The 14,018-nt window shown below is 41.6% G+C and overlaps 1 protein-coding gene and 1 long non-coding RNA gene across 2 annotated transcripts; one reads left to right on the top strand and one right to left on the bottom strand.

Annotated features, from left to right (window-relative positions):
• Window positions 1-624: 624 nt before the first annotated feature.
• LOC139354648 (uncharacterized) lies at window positions 625-1,072 on the top strand. The gene is made up of 2 exons (XR_011605572.1): window positions 625-924; window positions 978-1,072. It is a non-coding gene; the product is annotated as an uncharacterized lncRNA (long non-coding RNA).
• Window positions 1,073-7,827: 6,755 nt separating this feature from the next.
• Window positions 7,828-8,615, bottom strand: LOC139354654 (uncharacterized). The gene is made up of 2 exons (XM_070998900.1): window positions 8,143-8,615; window positions 7,828-7,969 (listed from the first exon to the last, which is right to left on the bottom strand). The coding sequence occupies exons 1-2, from the start codon at window positions 8,613-8,615 to the stop codon at window positions 7,828-7,830; spliced, it is 615 nt and encodes a 204-aa protein (XP_070855001.1).
• Between the last annotated feature and the right edge of the window lie 5,403 nt (window positions 8,616-14,018).

Raw genomic sequence — 14,018 nt, 5'->3', positions numbered from 1 at the left:
ATTATCAGTGATCGAGTGCCTTGGAGTCGGTGGCACGGCAAGTCGGTTTTTGGTTAGTAAGGTTAATGATCGGGGTAAATTTTGTGTGCGTTCCTGTTTATAGTGACATGTTTGTGACTCACTTGTGAAAAGGAGAGAATCTTTCACAACTTACTTTTTCTAATAATAAATCAACACACGAATACCTTCGTTCTTGAATCTAAATAAACCAACATGACAGCTTAAGAGTATTCTGGAAAATAACTCTAGAAAATTCCAAAATACAAGTTCTCCCAGGGGCACAGCAACGAGGTCCAACTTGACGACAGTCGTGACGTTCTATTTGTTTCCATCCATATTTTTCCGACTTGTAGAACACGTCGAAATCGGTGTAGACACTGGTCTTTCCAAGTACGTAAGCAACAAAATCCACCAGTAAGCATCCAGTGATCTATCTGTTTTTCCTTTATCCCTGTAAGTGCGCGTGTACCAGTAATGTATCTGGGTTTCGGATAGCCTGGACCAGCACCTATGGTTGCTTAGCAACAATGTTTTTGCGGATGCTTAGCAACATGTCGCTTAAGAACATCTGGGAGAAACAAGGCAACATGCTGCGCTCCTAGTAGGTCCGGAAAAACTGTGGCTGTGTGGGTTGCTAGGAGAGACTGATCGAGAATAAGGAGAAAAAGATTTTCGCGCCTCTCTGTGGGCAAACGGCGGAGTGGTGGAATCGCGGTTTGGTGGCGTCTTGCAGGGGGTATAAAAGGCGGTCCGCTGGCGTCAGCCGCTCATAGCAAGTGAGACTCTAAGTGCAATTTCAAGTGGGTGAAAGTGAAAAAGTTGTGGTTTTTCAAATGCTAATTTGCACCTTTTGCAGCTTAGACATTTCGAACTTAATCCCGTGAGGAGTGATTCAAGCCCCTTGCAACAGCAGTGGCTCAAAGGGTGAGTTAGGCATTTCCTCCCAGTTTGGGTTTAACTTTGACTTTGTGGCGCAGCGGCAAGCGACAGCGACGCGGAAGAGCGATCTCGGAGCACCACGACGAGTATTGCCAAAGAGGGTAGCTCTACCACGGCGGCGAGCCTGGATTGTGGCAACCACACCCAAGAGTTGGCGCAAGCAAACCACGGCGCTTCTAAGCGCCAATCAACAAAGAGAATTGCACAGGCGCATTTGTTTGTTTAGCGCAAGCGTTTTTTTTTTTGGATCAGCCGCCAGCGGCAAGGCCGTATCGAGGTTTTCCCTCAAACGCGGCGTTCCACAGGGCAGCACACTGTGCTTTTCCTTAATGTGATGAAAACACTGAAATCCACCAATTAATATTCCTGACCACCTGAAGAAGGTCAACATGATTAGTTAAATGCACTTTGTTTTTATTGTCATTATTTTCATTTAAACCTAAGTCCAATAACTCCAAGAAACACAAAAGAACAGTCGGTCATATAGACGAACAAAACGAACATAAAGATTAGGTAACAACAAAGATTATGCGCGAGGTTTGTTAGGAGGGCGATATTTTCCAATATATTTACAGATGCGGCAACCTCTTTGGAAGCGCTTTCATCGGAGGATGCGGCACAACTTTACGTGAGTTAAACTTTCATTTAATTTAAACACCTAAACGCGAACGGCGAAATATTCGCAAAAAAACCCCGCAGGGCAAACTAGAGCGCACCGTCGCAAAGAAACGCGAGAAGTAAATGAAAAGAAGATAAGAACGTAGTCGCCCGCTAGCATCCCTCCCTTTCTCCCTTACCGCCACTTGGGCGCACAAGCAGCGGCGTCAGAGCTCGCTAGCAGTCGCGCATGCGCGCCTGGTATCGCATCCCAGCCATTGCCGAGGGATTTTTATGTTTGTAGTTTTGGTTCTATCAGATCCACAAATGCTTTTGTTGTTTTGATTTAATTTGCTTTGATATATTCTGCGTGTAGTTTCTTTTGGCAGCGCTGACTGCAGTCGCTGCGCGACAAATTTTCGAGATTACGATTTGCGAATGCAATCCAGGGCTCAATTAAAGTTTTAAGATATTGTTTAATTAAATGTTATTTTTTTGTATTTTTTTTATTTAACGTCCCGTTTATGTTTTAAGATTTATTTGTTCATCTATGCTAATGTTTATATGTTTAATGTTTCACTTTACAGTTAGGCAATAAATTATAATGATTTTCTAAGAGATTTGTAGTTGAACTCGGGCTGGGGCAGCACCGGTAGAAATGTGGAAGGGGCCGTGGGAAGAGGTCTCCCCAGGATGTAACGGCCATAGGTAGGGTGGGCATTGACCACAACAACATCAGTGGTCATGTTTGAATGTGTGTGTGCATATGAGGTGTCAGTTCGTAGTTTCGTTATCTCCGGTTGTAGTTGTGTCTTACAGTGCATGTCTATGTGTATCTGTGGGGCATATTTTGTCGCAGCACGCTAATTTTAAGATAAGTTGACAACATTAAGGCATTTTTCGGTGCAACACTATACCATCCCCTCAAGCCGACGAGCGCAGCCGAAACATAAGAGCGTGCGTTGCATCGAAAGTTTTTCCAGCTGCCATTGTAAACGTTGTTCATTACATCCCATGCGACACAATCTTTATGATTGTCCTGGTTTTCACAAATATCTCTTTTGTCGCTCCTCGTAGCATTCCGATATTTTGAGCCTGAGACTGGGTTTTTAAATTTAAGTTGCTCTTCAGCTAATTTTTCTTTGTTTGCCGTCTCAATTTTTGTGTTGCTTGTTGCTAGCTGCTTCTTAACTTATACTACAATACTCGTGTGAAATTACACAATATTATCTGAGCTCTGGGGTATTTGTTCATAACGGTTGTGAAATTAAATAATGTAATCTGAATTCTACAGTTTTTTTTCTGGTTAGTAAAAAAAACAAGAAACATTGTATAAGTATTCAATGTTATTATCTGAATTCTAGGGGTTTTATTCGTACTGTTGTGAAATTCCACAACCTTAACTGAATTCTAGAGTTTTCTTTGTGGCTAGCGGGATTGGTATAAACATCCAATGTAGAAGCACTATAGAATTCATTAGGAATTCGTACAATACTTGCTAGACATGTCCGACTTCCAGAACGAATGGAACGACATTGCTTCCGCCAACCCCCCGCCGATCAAGAGCGTTAAAGACTTACCCTTCGATATGCCGCTCATCATACGAGGAGCGTATCGTAAAAAGCACGTTTTAGAGAGAGACTTATGCTACAATGCCACGAGTTTGTGGCTTTCCTGCCACAGATCTTCAAATCTTTGTTCGAGACGGCTACACAAGTCGCCGAGGGGAAATACAAATTTATATAAAAGAAAACCATTGGAAACATTTTTTTGAAGTAAAGTAAAAAGTACTATACATAAAAACAAGAAAAAACGCTATAGCCGACGGGCTTGACTTTAAGATACCGACTACTCAGCTAACAGCATAGCGTCACCTATCGTTCGTTCCTATCGGCTGTATACGAAATTTCACTAACACGCTTCATAACGTGATATTTAGGTGTCACTAGTGAAATTTCGTAAGCAGTCGATTTTCTGTATGAATATATCTCCTACCACAATATTGAGTTTGCTTATTATTTTTTTATTGTTTGGCTATAACTTTTTAATGAATGGTCCGATTCGATTAATTTTTGGCATGTAGATGGGTTTAATACTAAGAACAAAATCTCATTTACATTATTACAAAATAATAAAAAATGTGGGCGCTAGCTCTAGCGTTGTGGGCGTTAGAGTGAGATTACTGAATCAAACTTGCGCTGTGCAGGAAGCTCGAGGATCTACATGCCAAGTTCCAACATTCTAGCTCTTACAGTTTCCGAGATATCAGCGTTCATACGAACAGACGGAAATGGCTAAATCGACTCGGCTAGTGATGACCTTCAAGAATATATATACTTTATGGGGTCGGAGATGCTTCCGTCTACCTGTTATATAATTTTCCCCGAATAATAAAGGCAATGTGACCTTGTGGGAACCACAGTTCCTTAAGAATAATAATAGTGCAAGCGACAACAACGCAACATCTAACCAAACACACATATTGTAAACGTTTACTGGTCGCATAATTTGCGTACTAACAGTTATCTTGTGTACAATTCAATGATAACTGATATGTAAAATAAGTGGATTACGTAGTCGCATTAAAACTTATATGATTAAAACAAGGAAGAACGCTGTAGTCGAGTACCCCGACTATCAGATACCCGTTACTCAGCTCAAGGGACCAAAGGGATATGGAGATATGCAAGCAGCAAAGCAAGATTAAAATGCGCCACCTACCGGCGGTAGGCAGATTTAAGCATTTTGGGCGTTAGAGTGGGAGTGGAAAATTTTTTTTGGATCAATCCATAGGTATTGACGAGACCAATACATTTCACGCCACAGGCTTGGGCGGCTTGTGGGCGTTAGAGGGGGCGTGGCAAACTTTTTTTTGGTCAATCTATAGGTATTGACGGAACCAATACATTTCAGTTAAAATTTTTTATCTAGAATGAAAATTGTGGGCGCCACAGGCTTGGGCGGTTTGTGGGCGTTAGAGTGGGCGTAACAAACTTTTTTTTAGGATTAATCAATAGGTATTGACAAGAACAATACTTTTCAGTTAAAATTTTTATTCTAGCATCAAAACTGTAGGAGCCACAGTTTTGGGCGGTTTTTTGGCGTTAGAGTGGGCGTGTCACATTTCTGAAACAAACTTGCGCTGCGCAGGAATCTCAGGAATCTGCATTCCTAATCCCAGTATTGTAGCTCTTATAGTTTCCGAGACCTCAGCGTTCATACGGACAGACGGACAGACGGACATGGCTAGATCGACTCGGCTAGTGATCCTGATCAAGAATATATATACTTTATGGGGTCGGAAACACTTCCTTCTGCATGTTACATACTTTACGACGAAACTAGTATACCCTTTTACTCTACGAGTAACGAGTATAAATACCAATAAACAATGCTCGGATACTACATTTCTTTATTATTAACTAAATTAAATTAGTAAATCAATTATAAAAGATGCGCTATAAAAAGACATCAATATAACGATTAATTTTAAACTATTTTGCAATTTACCATTTGGTAATTAGAGAAAGTGAAGGCCGTTGGATAGCCAGCCTCAAATCATTTTAAACGAAAATGGAAGCCTTGCTCTCAACAATGTGTGATGATGATCATCTAAATTATATAATTTTTAATTAACATAATTCTATATATTGAAATGAGCGAAATGGAAATGGACCGCATGATCTCGTTTTTCCTTATCTAGGGTGCCGTAGCTAGTAAGTTTCAACATGTGTTAAGCTGATCAGCATGCCTTCCACTCGGAAGATTTTATAAAGGCACTTATGTTCTTGAGATTAATCTCCGATATTTCGGTAATATCGTCCATGAAGGGACTTCCTTAGTGTTTCAGTCTGAGTCTGCATTGGGTTGGTCAGAAGCAGAGAAGCTGTTCTACCGTTTCCTCTTCTTCCTCATCCCTGCAGCTTCTGCAGAAATCATTTTGTGGGGCTTTTAGCCTGCCGGCATGTGTGCCAACAAGCCAGTGGCCTGTAAGAGCTCAAATAAACATGCCACACTCTGTGCGGCTGAATTGGAGTAATTCCGAGGTTTTTTTGTTGTTTGTCACAGGCCATGTCTGGTGAGAGATACGACACTGTGGTGCGGTTTGCCAATGGTTGTTTGCTAGTTTGTTAAAGGAGTTTCTTATATTTAGCTTGCAAGTTGCCATGGGCATACCGACATTCTCCTTTCCTAGGAGGAGAGGCTTGATGGTGCCCTGCCTGGCTAACTCGTCCGCTATGCAGTTGCCTACGATATCCCGGTGACCCGGAACCCATATTAGGCTGACAGTAAACTGATTAGCCATCTCGTGGAGAGATTTGCGACAGTAAGCGTGGACCTCCACCTGGAAGACGCTACAGTGGTTCAGGAGCCAGAATGACACTTCCGCCAACTTTTCCTTCTAATATAAGCAGATTGCGTCCGTCGTTCCCGGTCGGTCCTGCTCCCATTCCTCTCTACTTGAAATAAGGGCATCAAAGGGTGTCTGACTATATTCAATGGATTTGCATTGATCCGTTATCTTCGGAATCGCTTTATGATGCTGGAGAATTTTAGCATGGCCATAAAATTGGGCTTTCCACTGCCCGTTGTCCCTCAGTCGAATAGCTGCCGATTTGGCCCTTTCCATGCCTGCTTAGTCCAGGCTAGGGAGGTTCAAGATCGCATTCAGCGCTTCATTCGGGGTGGTTCGAAGGGCTCCACTAATACACAAGCCGTCATTCGCTGTACTTTATAAGGAGGAGTTAGTATGCATTGTTTGTGCAGAGCGGTTCGCCACAGAGCCACTCCGTATAGTAGGATTGGATTAACTACCGCTGTGTATATTCAGTTGACTATTCTAGGGGACATGCCCTATCTTAGCCCAATTGCTTTTTTACAGGAGTAAAGTGCAATGGTCGCTTTCTTGGTTCTCTCTTGGTTATTTAAGCCCCAATTGAGGCGCCTATCTAATACTAACCCCCAGTATCTGGCGTGGTCGCTAAAAGAGAGATAACAATTGTTAAGAATGGGTGGGTTGAGCTATGGAATTTTGTATCAATTTGTAAATAGAACAAGTTCCGTTTTCGAGGGATTTACCCCAAGTCCGTTCTCTATAGTGTATTCCGATAGTATTTTAAGTTTAGTGGTCATAAGATCGCAAAGTGTTTGTGGTTATTTTCCACTAAATATGATGGCGACGACGTCTGCGTATGCCACTACCTTACAACCTCCTCCTTCCACTTCGATATTCCACAGGAGAAATGATAGTACACCTCCTGGCGGGGTGCCTCCGTTCACTAGTCTAGTCTGGGTAGAGGTCCCTGGTGTGGCTGTGACCATTCTGCCTATCAGCAATTTATGGATCAACCCCACCATTCTGTTATAGCAATGGGAAGCACATTATTGAAGGCTCCCTCTATGTCCAGGAGGGCGATCAGTGTGTATTTCTTGATGCTGAGTGATTTCTCGATGCTGCTTACCACCAAGGTAGCGCCGATTCGGTTGACTTACCTTTGGTGTAACCGTGTTGTGCCTCTGATATTTGTGTCGGGTCTATGGTGGCCCTTATGTGTAAGCTTATCATTCTTTCAAAGCTTTTAGGCAGGAATGATGTTAGGCTTATTGGCCTAAAATTCTTTGCTGTGGAGTGGGTGGCCTTTGAAGGCAGTGTTGCATGCTTCTGTGAATTTATTTTCTGTTCTGTTCAGCTCCTGTGGGTTTGTAATGATTTCTGACGGTTCCATGGGTAGGATATTCGTCAGAACTTCATTGTACCTGTGCCAGTCGGCTCGTCTGGGGCTAGCGAAGCTGGCCGGCTAAGGCGAATCAAGGGACAATACGGTTTCTATGAATCTATGGTCCGAAAAGGAGTGCTCGTCAGAGACTGCCTAGTTTATGACTGCGCCTACGAGTGAGTCTAATACCAAAGTTAGATCTATGATCGTTTGGCAAGTTTTAGTTATGAATGTAAGGACATTGCCCGTTGCATAAGAATAGGTTCGAACCTAGAATAAAATCAAAAAGAGACTCACCTCTGTCGTTGTTGTTTGGGCAACCCCACTGGGTGTGATGGGCGTTGGCGTCACAGCCTATTACCAAACCTTTCCTGAGCTTTTCGCATTCCTCTGCCAGTCCTCTGACCAGCGCATCTGGAGGGTTTTCCTTTTCAAAGGCCAAGTAGGCCGATAAGACCCTTATAGAGCCACTTTGCAGCTGCAGGCTTACTGCGGTGTTGTCTCCGTTGCTGAAATTGCGAAGCAGACATATACTAAGAAGCCTTTTGGCTAATATGCAGGTTCGAATTTTACCTTATTTGGGGTCAAGCATAAGCTTGTATTCCTTTGTTCCTAGACCAGCAACCTTGCCTCCTTCTACCCAAAGTTCCTGTACCAGGACTAGGTCGGCTCCGCCTTCGGTTAGATGAAGCAGAAGTGCAGCAGACATTGCTTTACTGTGGTGCAGGTTTATTTGTAGAAGTCTTAGTGACATCTACAGCTGCAACCTCCACCACAGTGAAGTCGGCCTCCTCTGTGTCGCTGAGGTCCACGTCCTCGATAACCGGTCCGAGCGCTCGCATCTCTCTGCTTAGCGACGAATCAGTAGAGTAGCCGTCCTCCGTCCCACCTGGTGCCTGGGTTGCCGGCAGAGCTGCTAGCGGCGTTGGAGTCGCCCTTGTTCACCTTGATGTGGACCGCACTAAGCCCGAAGTTCAGCACTCCTCGAGCAGTCTCGATCGGAGCAACTGACTCCTTATTCATGACCAACACCGCCTGGTTGACATCCCCTTCATGCTCCTCCACCTTGACGACTTTCCAGTCGTTCGTGGGGAGGTGCAGGTTGCATTCTTGCAACATAAAGAGGATGTCCTCCGGCGCCTTGATCGCTGCTGGGAGCCAAATACGAGCTCGGGACCTATTGGGGACATCACACCAGTCTAGTACGACAATGTTCGCCCCTTCGTAGACCTCACCGAGCTTGCTCGTCGCCTGTTTGTACAGGTCTGCCGACCGCTGACTGTCGCAGGCCACCACCTTGATGCTGCCCTGGTACCGGCCCGCGTCCATGCAGCAGGGCGAGGTGCCTGGCTTCTCCCGCATTATGCGCAGGCAAATTAGGGAAAGGTGGGACTCCACTGCCTTCCCCTTGTTCCTGGGAATCCTGCCCTCCGGATATCACTTGTCAATGAGACCGATTAAGACTCTGCCCTTCGTATTTTTAGCGAAAGAGACCGATAGCTGGATCTTAGATCTCTTCGCCGATGGTCCGGGTAGTTCGAGGGATCGCTGCCATTTCGCCTGAGCCCCTTCTTGGGTGGGCTTATCCTGCCCGTAGTTAGGAAGTACCTTCCTTGCACCTTCCTTGCCCATTCTACCTTCTTTAGCCATTCAGGCGAAGGTGAGGCAAGTTGCTCCTAGTATGAGAGCGCAGAGTATGGGCGGCAGTCCGCTGCTTTAGGCCCAGAAGCACCCGGGGCGGAGGCGTACGCGGCTGGCTTTCTGCCACCCGTCATCCCCAGTTTGGGATGCTGATGCAGATATTGAAACCAGTGTTCAGCTTATCCGAGGGTTTTTTAAGAGTTCCCGTCTCTGTGTTTTATTATGAATTATTTTTGTTGCTTCCCTAATTGGTCCCTCAAGTTGCGGAGAAGGGGAAATGTCCGCCCGGGTAGAGATCCGCAATGCCCGGGTAAGGCGATAGTTAGAACAGGAGCACACCGTTTGAGACTGGGCTAGTTTTTGATCCGGGCCCCCAGTCAGGCTGACTCTTGACACGGTCCGTATTACACCGTAGATCGGCCGGAAGTGAGATGTTGTTTGGGAGGAGAGATGGGTAGGTGTTGTGTTGCGATTGGGTTTGTGTAAAGCAACTATTTGTTCGCATCATCGGTATTGCTTCGTTGCAATATACCCGCTGGCTGTCCGGGACTGTTTATTTACTAGGGTTTCCGTCCACGATTCCGTGTTTGACTTCTCCCACCAGCTTATTCACAATTGGTCTCGAGAGAGGTCGTTCGCTATCCGCAACCTGCGACCCGCTCGGTTGCCCCAGCTAGGCCTCCTCAGCCGAGTATATACATGTAAAGGAGTAATAAATAAGTAGTATAAAAATCACTTTGAATGGATTACAAACATTTCGAGGTAACTTTATATATATCATACAATATACTACAAAATTCAAGAAATTTTATTATTTGTTTTTTTTCTCTCCTAGATTACTTTGCAAAGATGTCGCGAAAATTGAGAGAAAAATGCCTTTTTGTAGTAAGTGTCTGCAACATTTTGATGACATCAAGAAACTGGAACGACATAGTCTGAAGTGTAATCAAAACCATTAGAGGATCCTTTTGTAGTATATGCTGATTTGGATTCATATTAGAAGACTTAGATATCAAAAGTTCAGATAATATAAATCTAGTTCAAAAACATATACCATATGTGTATATATATAAAATGTTCATACAATAATAACTTGAATATATGTGTAATATGTCATGGTGAAGACTGTACATAACATTTTATAGAGAGCCTATATAGGTATTCTTTAATGTTATTCGAGAATCATTTAACTCAAATGGTACCGTTAATTCCATTAACAATTAACAATAAAATCCTTTAATTTAACACAAAATGGTCATATATGTGAAAATTGTATCACTGATAATAGCGATAAATTTTTAGATCTTTGTCATTTAACAAATGAATGTAGAGGTGCAGCTCATAAGGATTGTAATTCAAATTATAAATTACCAAGTTTCTCTCAGCATATGATTACCATTTATTTGTGAAATAATTATCCAAACTTCCATGTGACATTTCTATAGGTCCATTAAACATAGAGTTCTTATTCCGAAGGAAAGAAAATTTTAAGAAGAAAAATTTTACTTTTAGAATTTTGATTTTTAGATTCATTTAGATTTATGCCCTCAAGTCTTAATAGCTTAGTAAGGAATTTAAAAAACAAAAATTTGTGCACTATAAAATATTTTTTTTTCAGAAACCTGAAGAATTTTAATGATTAAAACGCAAGGGCATATTTCCTCAAATCAAATCTCAAATTATAATGTATATTTAGATGTTAATAATATACACGGATATGCCATGTCACAAGCTATTCCATATACAAATTTCAAGTGGTTAGAAGAAGAAAGATTTAAATATTTTGATTTACACACCGGTGCAAATGCTTTGGCAATGGGTTATCTTAGAAGTAGACTTGCAGTACAATAAACATTTTCATAACAATCAAAATAATTTGCCATTTTGTCGCAAAACAAAAAAAGGGATATATGCTTCAAATTAAAATTGATTGCTGACTTAAAACACACGTCCAAATATGAGATTCATTGTAGAAATTTGCAGCAATGTATTAAACATTGTATGATCTTAAAGAAAATTCGTAGAACATTGCTTAGTAATTATCACAAAACATTGTTAATGAATTTGAAAAAAATATTTCAAGCTGCTAAGTTGCAAAACTTTTTACATAAGAGAAAACAAATTCAATTGGTATGCAATTGGAAGAGTAAAGATAGAAGATTAGGAGTTAGAGCACTAATGTTTTAGTTTAATTTTAGTAGCGCACTACAATTTAACGGTAAACATTTGCAATACAACTGAAAAATGTGTATGTTCTCTACGATGAACCTGTATGCATTGGTTTCACCGCTTATCCAAAAACAAACAATGTGACGAACTCGTCGAATTTCATATATGACGTCACGACCAAAATTCCAAATAAATGTAGTCATCTCCTCTTATCGTGTCGACAATGTATTTAAACGAGAGGTAATTTTCGCTAAAAACGTATTGCGCAAATTAGCAAACCTATTCAATTTATTTGTGTTTCAGCTGTGCCAGAGCGAAGATGAGAGGAAAATAAAACCAAGTAAATATATGCACGTATAAATGAGATCTTTTTCAACAGTTTTTGGTACTTGGCGTTTTTTTTTTTTGCTCCATTTGAGAGTGACACCGTTTTTGCTCCAAGTCTACCTTGCACTATGGGGACTTTGACCTGTTTTTTTGCCATTAATTAATAACTCCCGTAATATGCAAGGTATTTTGATTTTTTTTTCTTGTGGTCGGTACACCCTTAAATATAATTTGCAGAAGTGGGGGTGTCGCCGATTTAAATTTATCGATGAAATGATGGGATAGGAAGCCCATTGCCCTTTGAAACACATCTGTGAAACCACCAATTCTGCTGTGCTTCCTTGCATGCTGAAGTCTTACGAGCAGCTCTGCTTGCTGCTTGTACCAGTAACCTCGAATTTTGTTTTTAAACCGAAAGAGATGGCTGCTGCGCCCTTTTTCTGGCGCATTGTGCCTTTTAAAGAAAATGTAATTTTCGACGTCCATCTTATTACCTTTTCGGTTTTTCGTTTCCTTTAAACGAGTTTCATGCATCTAAAGAGTGTTGCGCCCCATTTCTAACAGGGCCGCATTTCATAATCGATTTAGCGTCGCTTGTGACCGGTTGTGTTTATCTTGTGCTCTGTGATTTTTGTCAATTTGTCATTAATATCTGTGATACTGGTGCCTTGCTTTGTGACTTAGTCCAACATAACCAGCCGTGCTTATGTTTTAAATCGTCTGTTTATGTTTAATTGTCTATTTTATTGTAGCAATTTTAACAAATCCTAACTCTGTTTTTAGCCTGTGCATTTTGTTATTGTAACTTCTGTACGCTGCGGTGCATTTGTTTCAATAGCTTTTGATGTTGTTTCCATAACTTTCTTGAAATCTCTCTCCCGTTTCTTGTCGTCTAAACTGTTGTCGTGTATATTTTGTTTGTGTTTCGCAAGCCACGCTCAGTCGACAGCCACTCTGTCGCGCTCTCTCGCTCTCGCTGTCTCTACGCGCTCTTATACTTTTGTGTTCTTGTGTGTCTACATTTTTATTGTTTGAATCCAGTGCCAATTAAGTGAGGTATTTATAATTCTTTTGATTATTTAGTTTTATAAATAACTTTTTTTTTAAGTTTAAACACTTAAAAATGGTTTTTTTTTGTACCAAAAAAGATTGTCAGTTTGTATCGTCACCTAATGACGTTTTTATTTACTGTCGTCTCTGCAACATAGTCATACATCCAAAGTGTATGTAAGTAAAAGATTATATTGATCTGAGTGTTGGTTTTTCGTGAACTTGTGCCTCATGCGTTGAAATAGACCGTGATTTGGATGGCTATGTTGCGCTGACCAGTGATCGTTTTATGAAACTGTTCGATAAACTTATGAGCGTAGTTCCTGATTTCAAAGAAATTAAGGCGGACCTTAATAATAAAAAAATGTCAGTAGGGTCACCTAAACGCAAAAAGACCGCTCCTACAAAATCTGTTGAAGTAAAGGCATCAGTTCCAAATCCCAACTTTGCTTCAAATATTCTTACCCGATCGGTAAAGGCAGCTAAGTCGGCATCCACTGGGGCTGAGAGACCTAAAGCTTCACTGACAGCATAGGTACCAAAAGGGGTCTAACCCTACGCAGCTTTCTGTGCCTGCAGAAGAAAGAGCCTCTCGGTTGTTCCATATAGGAAGCAATTATTTGTGTCTCGTTTAACACCTAAAAGGACATCTGCAGATGTTTTGGAATTTATACAACAGGAATTCCCATCTCAAAACATCACAGTGGAGGAGTTTAAATTTCCATATGTTCGTAATATATCTTCATTTAAAATGTTCTACAAGTTTTTGGCTTAATGATGCATTGGTCATTAAAGAATTTGTTCCAAACAGAAGGAGAACTAATAATAGGCCTTCCAGGACAGTACCTGCTCCAAAAAACTGAGCAGTTTATTTTTGACCTATCAAAATGTCAGGGGACTTAATATGAAAATACCTAAGCTGTATGCTGACTCCTCTGCCTTTTCTGAAGACATTGTGGCAGTAGATAGGTAATACGGGAGCTGGCTCACTTTGGGGTGGGGGTGACCCTAATCAATCACGCATGGTTGCACACAGGTGACAGGTGGTCACGCATGGTTGCACGCAGGTGTTTTAAGGGGTGTGTAGGGGTGCGAGAGAGGGGTGTTTTGATATGTCTTGTTTTGTCTTGTCATTTTCTCACCCTAAAGGTGTGTGTGTGTGATTGTCATGCGTAGGATTTTATGGTTGTTTAGAGTGATCTTTACCCGAATAGGGTGTGTAGGAGTGTAATGGTTGCACGAAGGTCACTATGTTGCTTCTAACTTGTATTAAGTTAAGGGGAGGGTAATCTTAAATGTTTCAATTCTATAGTGAAGGTGGTGGTGGTGGTTCCTAACAGAATATACACAAAAACGTTGTTTTGTCATGCGTATGAATTTGTAAAACTATGATTTAGCGGAAAAGAAGGAGGAAGGGAAGTTGTTTTGTTATGCGTGGGCGTTTTGTTGATTCAATTAGGGATATTTTTAATAGGGTAGATTCAATTGGGGTTGTAGTTGACATCTGTTAGTGTAAACTGTCTACGGTCTTATGGTCAAAAGGTGTTGGTTTGAGGGATATTAGATCGCATACTTTTG

Source organism: Drosophila suzukii, unplaced genomic scaffold, assembly GCF_043229965.1.
Source record: "Drosophila suzukii unplaced genomic scaffold, CBGP_Dsuzu_IsoJpt1.0 scf_12, whole genome shotgun sequence".
Taxonomy (NCBI): Eukaryota; Metazoa; Arthropoda; class Insecta; order Diptera; family Drosophilidae; genus Drosophila; species Drosophila suzukii.
The sequence above is the reverse complement of the archived record's forward strand: the minus strand, read 5'-3'. Positions and strand labels throughout refer to the sequence as shown.